Here is a 20,467-nt window from a genome sequence, read left to right on the forward strand (position 1 = left end):
GATACGGAAGCATATCTCTCCTTGATGTTGCCCTGCGCCATTAAGCAGTTTACATAGGAATGAATGGGCGCCATTTTGGAATCCGGTGTCCATTCTATAATATGTCCATGTAATTTCCGGATTTCCCTATGGTCTCCGCGGTAAACCCCACAACGCTTTGAACTGTGGGTAATTCCCTTAGGTGATGTCTGCACTGATGCGGACTCATGGAAAGGGCTCGGTAAGTGTGGACTCAAACCCCCAAGCCCTTTGGAATTTGACATTGGGAGAGCCCTGAAGCCTTAATAATTTCGCGAGAACGCGCAGCAAAGTCCCTGAGTCTGGACATTGGGATTGGGACCATTTAGCCTTTTGAACTCTAAAAAACGTCCAAACGTAAAATAGGCCTATAATGTTATATATAAACGTGTCATCCACTCCGAAATGGTGTATAATGAGCCTACTTGTTTTTTGAGGCACACAAGCGAAGGTGATAAATCAAACATCACTATGTAAATTAAATGTGAAAAAGAAGACAGTAAAAGTAAGTCGTTTTTACATATATAACATTTCCATATACAGATAGAACAAACAGTTTTAAGTTATTTTTTCCATTTACCTCAGCCCAACTTCAGCTTTTCATTTGTGGGTGACAGTATATTCAAAGAACTGAAATTACAATCTTGTGTTTTTCAATAATACGGCTCGCAAGCACACGGCCGAAAGACCTGCTTCATCAAACAGATCCCAAGCTAACTGGGTGAGGTAAGGGGTAGGGTTAAAATGGTTAGGGTTAGCCGGGTAAGGTTGCGAGTTAGGCTGAGGGGGATAGATGGGTTAGGGTTATGTTAAAAGGGCAAGGGTTTGATGGGTTAGAGTTGGGTTATAAGGATTAGGGTTAGATGGGTTTGGGTTGGATGGGTAAGGGTCAGGTTATAAGGGTTAGGGTTGGATGGGTTAGGGTTAGTAGGTGCTCTGCTGCAGGCAGTGGCAGCCGCAGCCCGCAGGGCACTGGTCGTGACGGCTGAACCAGTCCATCATGTGGCTGGTGTGGCCGCCGTGGCCGCAGCTCAGGCAGAAGTTGGAGGCTCCGCGCACGGCCACGTGGCAGACGGCGCACTGGAAGGTCAGCCGCCGGCACACCTCGCACTGCGTCCCGCGCGCCTGAGAGCGGCAGTGGCAGCAGAACACCCCGAACTCTGCAGCGTGCGGCCAGGATAACAGACATGGAGGTTTGATTATATCTAAATTATATCCAGTAAAACACCAGATTATATCCGGATTGTATCCAGTACACCACCAGATTATATCAAACCCATAACCAGATTAAATCCAGCCCATTATCATATTGTTGGTAATGGGCTGTATTATGTAAATGTGGCATTATTGTTTATGTGTATTATTGGTACTATTATTATCATAATTGTGTAGGTTTGTGTGTATTTTTCTCATTATTGTGTGTTTTTGTTTTGTATCATTCAGATGGCACACTAACCGATCCCCTTGTGTGATTCAGGAGGGCAGGAGGTGAACTTGAGCACGTCGGCCCTCTTCTCCTTCAGCCCCCAGCGGTGCAGGATCTCCCCGTAGCACTTCTTAAAGTCATCAAACTGCAGCACATGGGTGGGGTCCAGGAGCCTGGGGTCACAACGCAGGGTTAGGGACCCCACGGGGCTCCCAGGACACAGCGTGAAGGACCCCGCGGGGCCCTCACCAGAGGGTTAATAAGGAAGGGATCACCTCTTGTTCATGTCGTGCTGCTCCCGTTCTCGTTCTCGCGGGTCCGAGTAGGCCTGGTTGCCGTAGCGATAGTCATCAGGTGATGGCTCGCCCCAAGGACCCCCATGCTCAGAGTCCCGGCCCGTTGCTAGGGGCCATGAAATACATCCCATTAAATCACCATGGAACCATCTAGTAGACCCCATTCAAACATCTAACAACACTCCCAGTGTAAGGGTTCCCCCGACCCCATGCTCTAAGGTTAGGGGTAAGGGGGTACACTCTGGTCACCCGACCCCATGCTAGGGTTAACTTGAGCCCCTGAATCCCTGAGTCCTACCGGGGTTCCAGGGGGCGACGGGGACGGAGTCGGACGTACTAGAGCAAGAGCCGGAGGTCAGGGAGCTGGACGTGAAGCTGGGCTGGGGAGGGTCAACACAAGCTGTCTGTCACACCAAACCTGACCAATAGCGACCTGACCAATGACAGACTGACCAATAACAGACTGACCAATGAGAACATGACCAATGAGAACCTGACCAATGAGAACCTGACCAATGAGTACCTGACCAATAACAACCTAAGTAGTCTAGACTGACCAATGAGAACATGACCAATGAGAACCTGACCAATGACAGACTGACCAATGAGAAGCTAGGAGGCCAGCGGAGGCAGGGCTTACGTAGCGTGAGTGGTGGGGGAGGAGGGCGGAGCGAGGCGGCTGCTGACCGCAGGGGGCGTCCGGAGGTCCCTGGGCTCTGAACACGCTGCACAGCATGGCCAGGGTCTGGACGTCACTCATCTGGCTGTAGTGGTCCAGACTAGAGAGAGCGAGAGCAAGAGAGAGAGACAGGAGGAGTGAGTGCAGGGCGGCTGGACTGGGGGTGTAACGTGGAAAGGGTGAGACAGAATGAACCAGGTGCTCTATGTTCTCCAGGTTGACCTACAGAGTCTCCAGCAGGTGTCGTCCAAATGGGTGCCTGGCCCAGGGGGTGTCGGTGTCCGGGTCCGGGTCCGGTCCCAGGTCCTGGCTGGTGGCTGCGGACGCCAGGGCCCACACCTGTGGATGCACACAGGAAGTGGAATCAGCTATATATATATATATATATATATATACAGTGGGGCAAAAAAGTATTTAGTCAGCCACCAATTGTGCAAGTTCTCCCACTTAAAAAGATGAGAGAGGCCTGTAATTTTCATCATAGGTATACCTCAGCTATGAGAGACAAAATGAAAAAACAAAATCTAGAAAATCACATTGTCTGATTTTCAAAGAATTTATTTGCAAATTATGGTGGAAAATAAGTATTTGGTCAATAACAAAAGGTCATCTCAATACTTCGTTACATGCCCTTTGTTGGCAATGACAGAGGTCAAACGTTTTCTGTAAGTCTTTACAAGGTTTTCACACACTGCTGCTGGTATTTTGGCCCATTCCTCCATGCAGATCTCCTCCAGAGCAGTGATGTTTTTGGGCCTTCGCTGGGCAACACAGACTTTCAACTCCCTCCAAAGATTTTCTATGGGGTTGAGATCTGGAGACTGGCTAGGCCACTCCAGGACCTTGAAATGCTTCTTACGAAGCCACTCCTTCGTTGCCCGGGCGGTGTGTTTGGGGTCATTGTCATGCTGAAAGACCCAGCCACGTTTCATCTTCAGTGCCCTTGCTGATGGAAGGAGGTTTTCACTCAAAATCTCACGATACATGGCCCCATTCATTCTTTCCGTCACACGGATCAGACGTCCTGGTCCCTTGGCAGAAAAACAGCCCCAAAGCATGATGTTTCCACCCCCATGCTTCACTGTAGGTATGGCGTTCTTTGGATGCAACTCAGCATTCTTTCTCCTCCAAACACGACGAGTTGAGTTTTTACCAAAAAGTTCTATTTTGGTCTCATCTGACCATATGACATTCTCCCAATCCTGTTCTGGATCATCCAAATGCTCTCTAGCAAACTTCAAACGGGCCCGGACATGCACTGGCTTGAGCAGGGGGACACGTCTGGCACTGCAGGATTTGAGTCCCTGGCGGCGTAGTGTGTTAGTGATGGTAGCCTTTGTTACTTTGGTCCCAGCTCTCTGGAGGTCATTCACTAGGTCCCCCCGTGTGGTTCTGGGATTTTTGTTCACCGTTCTTGTGATCATTTTGACCCCACAGGGTGAGATCTTGCGTGGAGCCCCAGATCGAGGGAGATTATCAGTGGTCTTGTATGTATTCCATTTCCTAATAATTGCTCCCACAGTTGATTTCTTCACACCAAGCTGCTTACCTATTGCAGATTCAGACTTCCCAGCCTGGTGCACGTCTACAATTGTGTTTCTGGTGTCCTTTGACAGCTCTTCGGTCTTGGCCATAGTGGAGTTTGGAGTGTGACTGTTTGAGGTTGTGGACAGGTGTCTTTTATACTGATAAGGAGTTCAAACAGGTGCCATTAATACAGGTAAACAGCCTCTTAAAGAAGAAGAAGTTACAGGTCTGTGACAGCCAGAAATCTTGCTGGTTTGTAGGTGACCAAATACTTATTTTCCACCATAATTTTCAAATAAATTCTTAAAAAGTCAGACAATGTTATTTTCTGGATTTTTTTTTCATTTTGTCTCTCATAGCTGAGGTTTACCTATGATGAAAATTACAGGCCTCTCTCGTCTTTTTAAGTGGGAGAACTTGCACAATTGGTGGCTGACTAAATACTTTTTTGCCCCACTGTATATATATATATATATATACACACTATCTATCCATCTATGATGAATACACACCAGCTACAGTATATACATCTATGATGTATACATCAGCTATGTAGAGCATGATGACAACGCCTTCTAACCCTGAATCAATCTACAGTCTAGGGGTCTACAGTGGTCTATAGTAGTCTACAGTTGTCTATAGGTTTCTTCAGTGGTCTACAGTGGTCAATAGGGGTGTACAGGTGTCTATAGGGGTCTAAGTAGTCTAGAGTAGTCTACAGGGGTCTATAGGCGTCTAAAGAACTCTATAGCAGTGTACAGGGGTCAATAAGGGTCTACAGGGGTCTACACTGGGCCACAGTGGTCTAAGGGGACGGGGATCACCTTGGCCACGTCCCGTCGGCCCACCACCAGCGCGGCGGCAGCGTTCTTCTGACACGTGTCCTGGATGTCACTCACGTTCAGACTAGAAGGAGGACGGACACGGTGGTGAGCAGGGACAGATGGACACGGTGGTGACAGACGGACCCCGGGGGCCCAGGGAAAGTGGAGCCGCACGTTAGAATCTAACGCCTGGTTTCACCAAGCAGGTTAACACATGAGTTTGGCTCCAGCTACAAACCAGTCTGCATGACCCCCTATTTAAAGGACTTAAGATACCTCTATCAACTGGATTTAAAACATGTCAACATGTCATGAGCATGTCCCCCTCAGAGCAGACCACTCACATGTAGCTCTCTCCCAGTGCTCCCAGCACACCACTCACTGTAGCTCTCTCTCCCAGTGCTCCCAGCAGACCACTCACTGTAGCTCTCTCTCCCAGCTCTCCCAGCAGACCACTCACATGTAGCTCTCTCCCCGTGTTCCCAGCAGACCACTCACTGTAGCTCTCTCTACTAGCGCTCCCAGCAGACCTCTCACATGTAGCTCTCTCCCAGTGCTCCCAGCAGACCACTCACATGTAGCTCTCTCCCAGTGTTACCAGCAGACCACTCACATGTAGCTCTCTCCCAGTGCTCGGTGAACTGGCAGCAGGCAGGAGATCTCCTGGATGATGACCTTCCCCGCCAGCTTGATGGGTCGGTTGCTGGAGTCGCTCCCCTCGCGCTTGGTCTTGAACCTCCGGGATTTCTAGCGGACAGGAGCGAAAGAGAGGCGGGGAGACGGCAGCGCCCCCCAGAGGAGGAACCAAGCACCACTTGATTAAAAGTGGTTTCTAACAGATAAACAGGGCTGTGTGCCGGCCAAGCACGGCTGGGAGGAAGACCTGGCTGGAGTCAAAGCTGTTATTATTCCTGCCAGTAGATTATGTCAATGTGCTGGTCGATTATAGTGATATGATAGTAGATGATGTTGATGTGCTGGTAGATTAAACTGATATGATAGTAGGGCTGGGCGATTAATCGAATTTCGATCTTGATTTCGATTTTAGCGTCAAAACGATTACAGAATTAACATAATCGATTTTTCGATCATTTTTCGAAATGATTTATAGAAATTGCAGAACAGCTGGATACATATCTGTACATTATTTTAGATTTGAACATTTTCTTTTGGACCATTTTGTGCATTATTTTAAGGCGAAATTTCAAAGTTCTCAGTTACAAAGTATTTTTGAGAGAGACATGCTGAATAAATACATCATGTTTTCAAACTCAAAAAATAATCGTTTGAATAATCATGATTTCAATATTGAACAAAATAATCGTGATTATGATTTTTTCCATAATCAAGCAGCCCTATATGATAGTAGATAATGTTGATGTGCTGGTAGATTATACTGATATGATAGTAGATTATGTTGATGTGCTGGTAGATTATGCTGATAAAAAAGTAGATTATGTTGATGTGCTGGTAGATTACAGTGATATGATAGTAGATTATGTTGATGTACTGGTAGATTATACTGACATGATAGTAGATTATGTTGATGTGCTGGTAGATTAAACTGATATATTAGATTTTGTTGATGTGCTGGTAGATTATACTGATATGATAGTAGATTATATTGATGTGCTGGTAGATTATAGTGATATGATAGTAGATTATGTTGATGTGCTGGCAGATTATACTGATATAATAGTAGATTATGTTGATGTGCTAATAGATTATATTGATGTGTTTGTAGATTATATTGATGTGTTAGATCAGGGGTTCTCAAAGTTTTGGCATCTGAGGGCCAATTTTGGAACCCAGAATTTGACTGAGGGCCGCCAAAGGAAAAAAAATTTGGCCGTCAGCATCCCAGTGGTGAGAAAAAACATTGCACCGTGGACCTCTGGGAGTGAGGTCAAGTGTGGTCTAAATCACAACTGAGGCTCATCCTTTCAAAGTAATGTACAGTCGGATTAAAACTAACAAATGTAACAGGATTTAATTGAAAACTAGAGAGTCGACTTTTCTCTTTATATTTATTTATTTTTGTTTAAATTAATTATTATTATTATTATTTTTTTTTTTACTTACATCTGTATGTCATTGAGGGCCGCCAGGAATGTTTCTGCAGGCCACCACACTTTGAGAACCAATGTGCTAGATTATATTGATGTGCCAGTAATTATATTGATGTGCTACTATATTATATTGATGTGCTAGTAGATTATATTGATTTGCCAGTAGATTATATTGATTTGCCAGTAGATTATACTGTGCTAGTAGATTATATTGACGTGCTAGTAGATTATGTTGATGTGCTAGTAGATTATGTTGATGTGCTAGTAGATTATGTAGATGTACTAGTAGATTATATTGATGTGCTACTAGATTATATTGTGCTAGTAGATTATATTGATGTGCCAGTAGATTATATTGGGCTAGTAATTATATTGATGTGATAGTAGATTACATTGTGCTAGTAGAATATATTGATGTGCCAGTAGATTATATTGATGTGCTAGTAGATTATATTGATGTGCTAGTAGATTATGTTGATGTACTAGTAGATAACATTAATGTGATAGTAGATTACATTGTGCTAGTCGATTATATTGATGTGATCGATTATATTGATGTGCTAATAGATTATATTGTGCTAGTAGATTATATTGATGTTACAGTAGATTATATTGGCCTAGTAGATTCTATTGACGTGCTAGTAGATTATATTGATGTGCTATAAGATTAAATTGAAAGATTGTTAGTTCGTGGAGACCAAACAGTGTGTCAGATGAATCATGGACAATGTTGCTGTTACCGTCGACCGACATGCGCGGCTGCAGGATACATCGGGTGGGGAGGAGGGAGGGATCAGTACCGGGTAGTCATGGATAGGGTTAGGGTTAGGGTTGGAGGGGAAGAGGGAGGGATCAGTACCGGGTAGTCATGGATAGTTTGGACAGACCAACGGCGGAGGGCAGACATTGGGGGCTTCTGATTGGGGGTGAACGGGGGTGTAGAAGTGGACCAAGGCACCAAAAGGAGACAAGTGATTGGCCCATTTGGGAGGGTGGTGACCAATCAGGGAAGGAAGACACAAAGTATGAGGAGGGTACACAGATGGAACATACAAACCACAAAGACAAACCCTGCAGGTGACCTCATTCACTGAGCTAACAGCTCAATGCAGGCTACACACACATCGCTACACTTCCAGTGTGTGTATGTGTGTACGTGTGTATGTGCATGCATGCGTGCGTGCTTGCGTGCGTGTGCGTGCGTGCGTATATGTGCATGCCTGTATGTGTGTGTATGTGTGTGTGTAGTTGTATGCGTGTGTTTGCTTGTGTGTTTGTGTGCGTGTGTTTGTGTGCGTGCATGTGTGTGCTTGTAGTTGTGTGTGTGTGTGTGTCTCACCCGCTCCTTGTAGTAGAAGGAGGAGATGGACACGGTGTCCTTGTCGGAGCGGGTGGGGCTCCCGCTGTACAACCTCAGGGTGCTCTGGGACTCTGTGCGCATCTTCATGGGGGTCAGCACCCCGCTGTGGTACGCAGACAGCGCCGACAGGGACCTGGGGCGCACACAGTGGAGGAGGAACACCTTCTGATGTAAAGTGTCTGATGATTGGCTCTTAAAATGTAAGGGGTCTTATGATTGGCTCTTAGAATGTAAGGGGTCTTATGATTGGCTCTGGGAATATAAAGTGTCTTATTATTGGCTCTGAGTATGTAAAGTGTGTTATGATTGGCTCTTAAAATGTAAAGTGTCTTATGACTGGCTCTGAGTATGTAAAGTGTCTTATGATTGGCTCTTAGAATGTAAGGGGTCTTATGATTGGCTCTGGAAATGTAAAGTGTCTTATTATTGGCTCTGAGTATGTAAAGTGTCTTATGATTGGCTCTGAGAATGTAAATATCTTATGATTGGCTCTGAGAATGCAGGGATCCCCTCACCTGGGCGTGGGTTCGGAGGCCGGGACCGAGCGGTGCATGGTGTTTGGTCGCGTAAAGTAGACCAAGCAGCCAGTACCGCAGAAGCGCGCTCCAGAGGTGCGGGGAAAGGGGATGTTGGCGTCCTGGTGACAGACAGACAGGAGGAGGCGGAGCTATCACCTCTAAACTCTAGCCTCTATCTTACGCCATCATCTAACCCTCGAGACCCTAGGGTCAGTGACCCTAACCCAGTAACATGTATACCAGTGTTGGGGTCATTGACCCTAACCCAGTAACATGTATACCAGTGATGAGGTCAGTGACCCTAACCCAGTAACATGTATACTAGTGTTGAGGTCAGTGACCCTAACCCAGTAACATGTATACCAGTGATGAGGTCAGTGACCCTAACCCAGTAACATGTATACCAGTGATGAGGTCAGTGACCCTAACCCAGTAACATGTATACCAGTGTTTGGGTCAGTGACCCTAACCCAATAACATTTATACCAGTGTTTGTGTCAGTGACCCTAACCCAATAACATTTATACCAGTGTTGGGGACAGTGACTCTAACCCAGTAACATTTATACCAGTGTTGAGCTCAGTGACCCAACCAAGTAACATGTATACCAGTGGTGGGGTCAGTGACCCTAACCCAGTAACATGTATACCAGTGATGAGGTCAGTGACCCTAACCCAGTAACATGTATACCAGTGTTTGGGTCAGTGACCCTAACCCAATAACATTTATACCAGTGTTTGTGTCAGTGACCCTAACCCAGGGGTCGGCAACCTTTTGTATCAAAAGAGCCATTTTGGCCCATCTCCCGCAAAAAAAAAATGTTTGGAGCCGCAAACTTTTTAATTCACCCCCTCCCTGTGACACTCTGTAAAAAAAAACATAGTTCGTTGCATTCATGAAATTATAAAACAACAAAGAGAAAGCTGTTGAAGAACATTTTATTGCTGTTCTAACAGGAAAACCTCAAACTCTTATGAAGAGGAGAAATAACTTTGAAATAAATCAAACATATAGAACGAGTATAATAAGTCTAAACATAAAGAACATAGTTCGTTGCATTCATGAAATTATAAAACAACAAAGAGAAAGCTGTTGAAGAACATTTGATTGCTGTTCTAACAGGAAAACCTCAAACTCTTATGAAGAGGAGAAATAACTTTGAAATAAATCAAACATATAGAACGAGTAGGCTATAATAAGTCTAAACATAAAGAACACCTAAACAGGTAAACATAGGTTTGTTGTCATCCTCTTGATTTTTCCTCGGCCACAGCAATAAACCATCGAATCTGAACAAAAATCAAAATAACACACCAGCTCAGTTTCTAAAATATATATTTTTTGGTGCAAAATAATAGCCTATTAAATTGTAGTGTCCTCACCTGTTTAATGTGATTTCTGTTTCTGAACATCACTGCTGAGCTTTTCTATGTCGGGGCTGTAGGACGTGACCTTCATCTTAACGCAGGATTGCAGGCTGACATCTGTGAGGCGTGAGCGATATTTTGATTTGACATAGTTCATGTTAGAAAATATTTGCTCGCATAAGTATGTGGATCCAAAGATGGACAGGACTCCAAAGGCATACTTCTTGATGTTGTGATAAGTTTCGGGAATTGCATTCCATGTCTCAAACACAAGTTTGTCGGGTTTGAGAAGGTTTTCTATTTCGCTCCATTTGTGTTCTCGAGCGAGAATAGCCTTCCGACGGGCGACGTCTTCGAGATCAGCTGTCAGACTTTTGAACTTGGACACCCATACCTCTTTGTCAGCTATGTCAGCCAGTTCAATTTCAAGATCGGGTTGACTCACGAAAGTGAATGCTGACATGTTCAGCATGGACGGGTCGATGTCCAGGGGTGTGACGGGGAAGGATAATGTGCTTTTTTCCTTTCTGAACTCACTGAATCTTTGTCCAAATGCAGTTTGCATTGCAATGATCGTGTGCTGCAAGTACTCACAATTGATGTTGTGTGACGTTTTGAACTCTCTCAGGGAGGGGAAGTGAGAGAACGTACCTTTCTCCACATCTCTGGCAAACACTGTCATCTTGCGCTCGAACGCCAAAACATACTCCAGCAGCTGAAGGGCAGTGCTTCCTTTTCCCTGGAGACTTCTGTTCAGCATGTTAAGGTGACCTGTCATATCCACCATGAAGTGCAGCTTTTCCAGCCAATCTGGGTGTTCCAGTTCTGGATAGGTGAGGCCCTTACTTTCCAGGAAAGTATTCACTTGTTCCAGACAAGCCGCAAACCGTTTAAGCACTTCTCCCCTGGACAGCCACCGGACTTTGTTATGCAGCAGGAGATCCGAATATGCGCTGTCGACTTCATCTAACAATGAACAGAACTGTCGGTGGTTTAACCCTTTTGCCATTATTTTGTTGACTATCTGAATGACAAGGTCCATCACCTCTTTGCATTCGGGGGGAAATGTTTGAGCGCACAGTGCTTCTTGGTGCAGGATGCAGTGAAACGTCAGCAGCTCTCGACCCAGCGACTTCTGAAGTAAAGTAATAAACCCCTTCTGTGTTCCTCTCATACTAGGTGCTCCATCAGTAGCCACTGACACCATGTTGGTGGTATTTATTCCTTTGGCTTTTAAACAATTCACCACAGCCTCACAAATGTCCTCCCCCCTGTTTGGCCTTTGAGCGGTATCAACTCAATAATTTCTTCCTGCGGCCCGTCAGAGTTCACGTATTTGCATAACAGCGCTAGTTGTTCAATGTCGTTCACATCACTGGACTCATCACAGGCGATGGAGAATGCTGGAGCTGAATTTATGTCGTTAATTTGTTGACTGGTGATGTTTTCTGACATCTTAATGGTCCTGTCCTTTACGGTTTTTGCAGAGAGAGGCATATCTTTGATTTTCTGAACAATTTCAGTTTTGTTTTTAAAGTCCGAGAATAGATGTTCTGATATTTTAATGAATGTCTCTTTCAAGTATTCTCCATCTGTGAATGGCTTTCCGCACCTGACGATCTCCTGAGCTGCCGCAAAACTAGCAGCAGTTGTTGAATTTGGAGACTTGATCCATTTCTTAAAAGTAATTTTACTCTGCTCACATTTCCGCAGCAGTTCCGAAATCGCTCTTTTCCTTTCATCTCCTGCTTGGTACTTTTCAGCAAATGCGGAGTGCTTGTTCTGGAAATGTCTTTCAACATTACATTTTTTGTTATTGGCTAATTTCTCGCCACATATCAAGCATATAGCTAAGCCTGCATCAGTAGTACTGAAAGCAAATGAATCTGTCCACGCTGAATTAAAATCTCGATTTTCCTCTGCCACTTTTCTTTTCTTGGATTTATCCATGGTAAGTTTACTCAATATTAGTCAGAGAGGGAGTTACATGGTTAAATCTTTAGCTGTCATGTGGCATCAGGGATAGCCTACAGTAGCCTACAGTAGACTACAGTAGCCAGTCAGCAGCGTCAACCGTTGACGTTCTACGTGATCGGTCATGGCCAGCAATGTAAACAAGGAATAGATAGCATAGCATAGCATAGCGATACAATAGTCAAGTAATGAAAAAACTGTAAGGACCTTTATTATCAAAATATAACGTACTGAAACTTTAATATTCAACACAGCTAAATAACTTTTTGACTACGAACTTTAATGCTGTAAACCCTTCTCGCTCAGTATTCGTTCGTGCAATTGGCTGTCAACGGTGGATGCTGCTGATTGGCGGCTCACTGGCATGTCCCGCCTCCTGCCAATGGCAGCATCTAGGCTACTTCCTGATGCCAGATGCCAGTTAAAGATTTAACTCCTACTGGGATTAGCCACCTGCAAATCAACGAAGCTTTGTCATTCACTCCCCCCCTCACGGTAGCGCTATTGCGCATCCATTGCGACCTCTCGTTTAGTTGACGATATATATAAAAATATATATATAATATTTTTTTTTTTTTTTTTTTTAAGAAAACTGCAGGGAGCCACGGCTGAGGGGCTAAAGAGCCGCATGCGGCTCCGGAGCCGCAGGTTGCCGACCCCTGCCCTAACCCAATAACATTTATACCAGTGTTGGGGACAGTGACCCTAACCCAGTAACATTTATACCAGTGTTGAGCTCAGTGACCCAACCAAGTAACATGTATACCAGTGGTGGGGTCAGTGACCCTAACCCAGTAACATGTATACCAGTGATGAGGTCAGTGACCCTAACCCAGTAACATGTATACCAGTGTTTGGGTCAGTGACCCTAACCCAATAACATTTATACCAGTGTTTGTGTCAGTGACCCTAACCCAATAACATTTATACCAGTGTTGGGGACAGTGACCCTAACCCAGTAACATTTATACCAGTGTTGAGCTCAGTGACCCAACCAAGTAACATGTATACCAGTGGTGGGGTCAGTGACCCTAACCCAGTAACATGTATACCAGTGATGAGGTCAGTGACCCTAACCCAGTAACATGTATACCAGTGTTTGGGTCAGTGACCCTAACCCAATAACATTTATACCAGTGTTGGGGACAGTGACCCTAACCCAGTAACATTTATACCAGTGTTGAGCTCAGTGACCCAACCAAGTAACATGTATACCAGTGGTGGGGTCAGTGACCCTAACCCAGTAACATGTATACCAGTGATGAGGTCAGTGACCCTAACCCAGTAACATGTATACCAGTGATGAGGTCAGTGACCCTAACCCAGTAACATGTATACCAGTGTTTGGGTCAGTGACCCTAACCCAATAACATTTATACCAGTGTTTGTGTCAGTGACCCTAACCCAATAACATTTATACCAGTGTTGGGGACAGTGACCCTAACCCAGTAACATTTATACCAGTGTTGAGCTCAGTGACCCAACCAAGTAACATGTATACCAGTGGTGGGGTCAGTGACCCTGACCCTCACCTGGTAGGATCCGTAGGTGTTGGTGACCCTGGGAAAGGCGGGCAGGGCGGGGGTCACCGGGTTCGACAGGACGTAGGGGTTGGCGGGCGGACCGTCCTCCTGGGTCTAGGAACACCGTAAACACCCTCATGTCATACCGTAAACACCCTCATGTCATACTGTAGCCACCCTCATGTCATACTGTAAACACTCTCACGTCGTACCGTAAACAACCTCACGTCATACCGTAAACAACCTCATGTAATACCTTAAACAATCTCATGTCATACTGTAAACAACCTCACGTCATTCATATCACACACCTGTAATATACTGCATATAGTTAGCTATTGACGTATGTATATGTATATGTGTATTTTATTCCATTCTGTTGTTGGTCAGATGCATATTGATTTCATTTTAATATGCATATCTTTCATTTTAATATGCATATCTTTCCTTAAAATGTCAGTTTATTCTGTATTTTGTACTTCTATTGCTAGTTGTCTTCATTCTATTTGATTCACTTTTATGTTTCTGACTTGAGCTAAGCAACTGTTACAAATCATTTTCTCTGGGATCAATAAAGTTATCTTTAATCTATATAAAAGTAATATTACTTTTATCTTAAAAACATTACCGTATTTAGTCCATGAATTGTAGTATTATTCGGAACAATAAAGTTATATGACATTTTTTTACCCCACCCATACTACATACATAATATATAGTGTGTACATAAACGTGTGTGTTTGCTGTGAGGCTGGAGACAACATGTGTGTGTTTGCTGTGAGGCTGGAGGAGACAACATGTGTGTGTTTGCTGTGAGGCTGGAGGAGACAACATGTGTGTTTGCTGTGAGGCTGGAGGAGACAACATGTGTGTTTGCTGTGAGGCTGGAGGAGACAACATGTGTGTTTGCTGTGAGGCTGGAGGAGACAACATGTGTGTGTTTGCTCTGAGGCTGGAGGAGACATGTGTGTTTGCTCTGAGGCTGGAGGAGACAACGTGTGTGTTTGCTGTGAGGCTGGAGGAGACAACATGTGTGTGTTTGCTCTGAGGCTGGAGGAGACAACGTGTGTGTTTGCTGTGAGGCTGGAGGAGACAACATGTGTGTGTTTGCTCTGAGGCTGGAGGAGACAACATGTGTGTTTGCTGTGAGGCTGGAGGAGACAACATGTGTGTTTGCTGTGAGGCTGGAGGAGACAACATGTGTGTTTGCTGTGAGGCTGGAGGAGACAACATGTGTGTGTTTGCTCTGAGGATAGGGGAGACAACATGTGTGTGTTTGCTCTGAGGCTGGAGGAGACAACATGTGTGTTTGCTGTGAGGCTGGAGGAGACAACATGTGTGTGTTTGCTCTGAGGCTGGAGGAGACAACATGTGTGTTTGCTGTGAGGCTGGGGGAGACAACATGTGTGAAGCTGGAGGAGGCTTGCAGCAAGAGGGGGTCCTCACCATGTCCGACTCTAGGCAGGACATCAGCTGTCGCACACACGGCTCCAGACAGTTCTGGTTCCTCTTTACCTTCTGCAGTGACGTGTCCGTCAGAATCTACAACACAGGTTTCAAACTATCAGCACACAGTGTCCATCTCATCCTCACTCCCCATCATCATCATCATCAACATCGTCATCATCCCCTCCACAACCTTCATCATCATCACCCCCACCATCATCATCCTCATGACCACCACCACGACCATCACCACAAGAAGAAGTTTTCCTGTCTGAGGGGTACTGCTGTGCCTCTGGTTGAGGAAGGAGGGGCTGTACCTTCTGGATCTTGGTCCTCATGGCAGAGGGGATGCTGGTGGGGGAGACGAACTGGAAGGTAGGCACGGCGTTGTTGGGGTAATGGGCGGGAAACTTCACCACCAGCCGCACCTGGTGGCTGCCCAGGTGGGCGGAGACCACGCAGCTCCGGTTAAGAGCATCCATCTGGACCCACAGGAGAACCGTCATCATCATATATATAACCCTGTCGTATCGATTACCATCATCATCGGGTTCAGATATTCCTATTTTCCTATTTAGATCAGGAAAATAGGAATATCTGATATCATGAACATGATGAGAAGGAGGCTGTCTTGATGGGTGTGGATTCACCCCATCCCCCTCCTACCTCCACGTTGACGTTCCTGATCTGCAGGTTGACCAAGGAGAACTCCTGCTGCAGGGTCTGTGGCGCCCCGCTGGAGCCCAGGGCCGCCTGCTCCGAGTCTTGGAGAGATTAGAGGATTACGCGCATTGTTTATTACTGGTTCACCAGGGAATTGAGATTGGCCTACATGTTACTAGTACCTTCCTAGCGGACTACATTACCCAGCAGGCCCATTAGCTGACCTACAGCCTCCACAAGGCTCCTCCATACTGATCTCACCATGCAGGTCTTCACCCGAGAGGGCTGTGCTCTGCTGGGGCTCCAGGTCCTGGGAGGACTGGATCCTCTCCGGCTCCATGCTGAGGGACACGCCCTCCAGCAGCTCCTCCACCGTGTTGTTGGCACACAGCTGCAACCGCGGCAGTCGTCCCAAAAACCAGACAATCAATTGGTGCTGCGTTATTCCCATCTGCCTGTATTTGCAGCAGCTACCATTAGAACATAAGCGAGCACCAGAGCAGGCTGGGGTATTGGGAAGCACTGGCCTAAAGCCCTGACCCTAACCCTAATCTGAAGCACTCACCCTAAAGCCCTGACCCTAACCCTTTTCTAAAGCACTGACCCTAAAGCCCTGACCCTAACCCTAACCCTTATCTGAAGCACTGACCCTAAAGCCCTGACCCTGACCCTAATCTGAAGCACTGACCCTAAAGCCCTGACCCTAACCATTACCTGAAGCACTGACCTAAAGCCCTGACCCTAACCTAAAGCACTGACCCTAACCCTAACCAGAAGCACTGACCTAAAGCCATCACCCTAACCCTAACACTGACCTAAAGCCCTCACCCTAACCCTAACACTGACCTAAAGCCCTCACCCTAACACTGACCTAAAGCCCTCACCCTAACACTGACCTAAAGCCCTCACCCTAACACTGACCTAAAGCCCTCACCCTAACCTGAAGCACTGACCTTAACCCTAACCAGAAGCATTGACCTAAAGCCATCACCCTAACCCTAACACTGACCTAAAGCCCTCACCCTAACCCTAACACTGACCCTAAAGCCCTCACCCTAACCCTAACACTGACCTAAAGCCCTCACCTTAACACTAACCCAAAGCCCTCACCCTAACCACTGACCCTAACCCTAACCAGAAGCACTGACCCTAACCCTAACCAGAAGCACTGACCTAAAGCCATCACCCTAACCCTAACACTGACCTAAAGCCCTCACCCTAACACTGACCTAAAGCCCTAACCCTAACACTGACCTAAAGCCCTCACCCTAACACTGGCCTAAAGCCCTCACCCTAACCTGATGCACTGACCCTAACCCTAACCAGAAGCACTGACCTAAAGCCATCACCCTAACCCTAACGCTGACCTAAAGCCCTCACCCTAACCTGAAGCACTGACCCTGACCTTAACCAGAAGCACTGACCTAAGATTCAAGATTCAAAAGCCTTTAAAAAAAAAAAATAACAAAAAAAATTAAAGCCCTCACCCTAACCTTTACCTGAAGTACTGGCCTAAAGCCCTGACCCTAACCCTAACCCTTATCTGAAGCACTGACCCTAAAGCCCTGACCCTAACCCTAATCTGAAGCACTGACCCTAAAGCCCTGACCCTAACCCTAATCTGAAGCACTGACCTCAAGCCCTAGCCCTAACCTAAAGCCCTGACCCTAACCATTACCTGAAGCACTGACCTAAAGCCCTGACCCTAACACTGGCCTAAAGCCCTCACCCTAACCTAAAGCACTGACCCTAACCAGAAGCACTGACCTAAAGCCATCACCCTAACCCTAACACTGACCTAAAGCCCTCACTCTAACCCTAACACTGACCTAAAGCCCTCACCCTAACACTGACCTAAAGCCCTCACCCTAACACTGACCTAAAGCCCTCACCCTAACCTGAAGCACTGACCTTAACCCTAACCAGAAGCATTGACCTAAAGCCATCACCCTAACCCTAACACTGACCTAAAGCCCTCACCCTAACCCTAACACTGACCTAAAGCCCTAATCCTAACACTGACCTAAAGCCCTCACCCTAACCTGAAGCACTGACCCTAACCCTAACCAGAAGCACTGACCTTCTGCAGCTGTGGATCCACGCGCCATATCCTCAGGGTCTGGTCTCTGGACCAGGTGACCAGCTGGCAGTCCTTGGAGCCTGCGGGCAGCAGAGAGATATTGAAGCGTTACGCAGTGTTTCACAGCGTGAGGCAACTAAGATGAATTTCAGATATAGCTGGTTATTAACAGGGAGACGGGCGTCGGACCTTCTTTCTGCGGGCGCCAGTGGAACTCCAGGACCACATCGTCGTGGCCCACAAAGGCGTGGACGGGGCTGTTGAGGTCCAGCGTGCTCCACAGCAGCAGGCTGTTCTCCCGGCGCAGCTGGGGAACCATGACCGTCACCAGGCCGTGGGAGAAGGGCTGGCATGGAGGGTTAGGCAGCGAGAAGGGAAGGGTCACTGATGGTGTTTAGTTAGAAAGAGAGAGCGTACATCCCGTCATGTTGAACCATGACGGGATGTATGCTCTAACATAGTCATAGTAGTAGTATATTACTATATTTCTTACTATTATTACAATATAATATTTACTCACTGTGTATCGTGCCTTCCACACCGGCACCTGGCACGATAAGATGTTGAGGCACTTTCTCGGCTGTCTGTAATCCCAGAACTTGGGACATGGGACAGGTATAGAAACAGTGATTGTTGTTGTTTGTGGTCTAAGTGCGCGGTAGGGTTCGATTCAGGGTCGGAGAAGGTGCGTTCTTCTCACCCTGACAGAGTTGTCCTGACTAGACGTGGCCAGGATGTACTCGTTGTCCGGGTGCCAGTCCAGCCCGTGGATCTTGGACAGATGGGCGGCTACATACTCCACCGCTGTGTTGGGTTTCTACTAGAACAAGTCCTAATAAATAGACTGCTTGTTCTTTGTGTCTCAAAACATCTGTGTTTAGAAATCCAGATTGTCCCTCACCCTTCTGTCCCATATGCGGACATCTCCGTCATGACTGGAGGCCAGGACGTTCTGGTTCTTTCTGTTCCATTTGACCTGAGAAGCTCCGGCTACAAGACAAGAGAAGCTCAAGTATGCTCGAGGATAGCCAGGACAGCACCCTCTCCTGTTGAAACTTAGTTATTGCACCTTTGCCGGAGGTTATGCCAGGTGACTATTTAAGATGGATGCTCTTCATGCGGTTTGACATTAATGTTGATCATCTTAAGCCCCTCCTCCTTCTGAACTCACCCACTGCAGAGAGTGCCACCAGGGGCTTCCGGGGGTCTCTGTCAAATCAAACATTGATGGATTAAATTAAAAAAGGATTGCTGGAGTCTTACGTAAACAAGGTGCTAATGTAGCTTCATTAGATCATCCTACCTGGTGTCCCAGATGTAGATATAGGTGTCCACAGAGCTGCTCACGAGGTACTCAGCTTCAAACCAGGACCAGTCAAGGTCACTTAATTAAAACAAATTAATGAATTTGTTGAAATGCTTTGCAGGTGTATTTGCGGATAATTACATTCATTATTTTGAACTTTTAATAAGTTGTGTTGAGTGATTTTTGATGGTGTTACCTGATGACTCGCGTGTGTCCCTGCAGAGATGCGTGGACCTCCCCAAAGCCATCTTTCCACGTATAAAGGTCTACCCGCTGGTTACTCTGCAGCCCGAGACACCACCCCGGTGACAGGAATATATTACACATCAATTTTAAACACAATCTGTCTCAGGAGCAGTTATCTGCAGGGGGCGTGGTTCAGTGTAGACCATGAACATAATTATGCATTACATGTTTTTGAATAAGAGTACAAGACTTACAGAGGCAGCAAAAACCCAGGACTGAGCCCTGTGGGGATTCCACTGCACCGTGCCCACGTCCCACTTGCTCTGACGGCCGATCTTACGCGGCGCTTCAGACGGGTTCTCCAGATTCACCACATACAGGAAACGCCGACTGGGACAAATCAAAAATAAAAAAGAAGAACTTTACATTAACAGAACAGTAGACCTACGTTTATGAAAACAAAGTATATATATTATACTGTATATGTAATCTGACACTATGTTATCTGATCTATTATTGGTACCTGGTTAAGTAAAATCATAGATGCATATATAGATACATGGAAACAACACTATAAAGTTAAAAGTGTTGAGTATCTTCATTGTAAATCTAATCAAAGCTGGGCTTCCATCAAAGAATACCAATTACAACCAATTATATTTGGACCCATTACTGTTTATCTAAAATAGGTGTATTTTGTCACGGGGTTATGTCCATGGATATATTTCTTAGTATTATGTGTTAAAAACAGTGTGACATCATCATGTTGACCCTGACCCTTACCCCGATAGCACGGCGTGGAGCCCCAGACAGTCCACTGACATCGCGGTGGCCTGAAAAATTTCCAAAACAAGATCTTATTTTAACTAAAACTGGCAAGGTGTAGATATGACCTACAAACTTTAAATCTACACATAGTCTTTTAGTTTTATCCATACTTAAGTCTACAATTATACAATTCACATGTGTGTGTGTAGTGTAACTTAAAAGCAGTGGACTGTAATCATCTTCACATTGAGTTAAAGGTGTACATTTAATGTGAACTCTGCTGCAGTAAATGACAGCCCGCAGCACTAAGGGACATCAAATAGTGTCAGTCATCAAATAAATTAAGCTTCAGTATCACATTATATCTTTATATTATACCTGGGCATCCCTAAACTCAACCACCACATTCTCGCTGCTCCAGCGGGCCGCCATCTTCC

General features: G+C 45.8%; 1 protein-coding gene across 2 annotated transcripts; it reads right to left on the bottom strand.

The window, feature by feature from the left end:
- Positions 1-518: 518 nt before the first annotated feature.
- Positions 519-20,466, bottom strand: wdr59 (WD repeat domain 59). Of its 2 annotated transcripts, none has more exons than XM_079736271.1 (26): positions 20,409-20,466; positions 20,046-20,095; positions 19,517-19,652; positions 19,273-19,358; positions 19,074-19,154; positions 18,942-18,979; positions 18,672-18,760; positions 18,471-18,587; positions 18,291-18,368; positions 17,960-18,116; positions 17,771-17,850; positions 15,952-16,081; positions 15,694-15,791; positions 15,345-15,509; positions 15,028-15,123; positions 13,591-13,695; positions 8,715-8,836; positions 8,179-8,332; positions 5,384-5,517; positions 4,771-4,852; positions 2,646-2,758; positions 2,381-2,519; positions 2,039-2,120; positions 1,720-1,846; positions 1,475-1,617; positions 519-1,178 (listed from the first exon to the last, which is right to left on the bottom strand). In XM_079736271.1, the coding sequence occupies exons 1-26, from the start codon at positions 20,460-20,462 to the stop codon at positions 943-945; spliced, it is 2,892 nt and encodes a 963-aa protein (XP_079592397.1). In that variant the 5' UTR covers positions 20,463-20,466; the 3' UTR covers positions 519-942. The 2 variants fall into 2 exon arrangements, 1 of the variants encoding a protein (XP_079592397.1); XR_013811856.1 differs by having other exon boundaries at positions 1,043-1,178; positions 1,475-1,589.
- Position 20,467: the final 1 nt, after the last annotated feature.

The sequence above is a fragment of the Pollachius pollachius genome (genome assembly GCF_949987615.1).
Source record: "Pollachius pollachius genome assembly, chromosome: 5".
NCBI classification, from domain to species: Eukaryota; Metazoa; Chordata; class Actinopteri; order Gadiformes; family Gadidae; genus Pollachius; species Pollachius pollachius.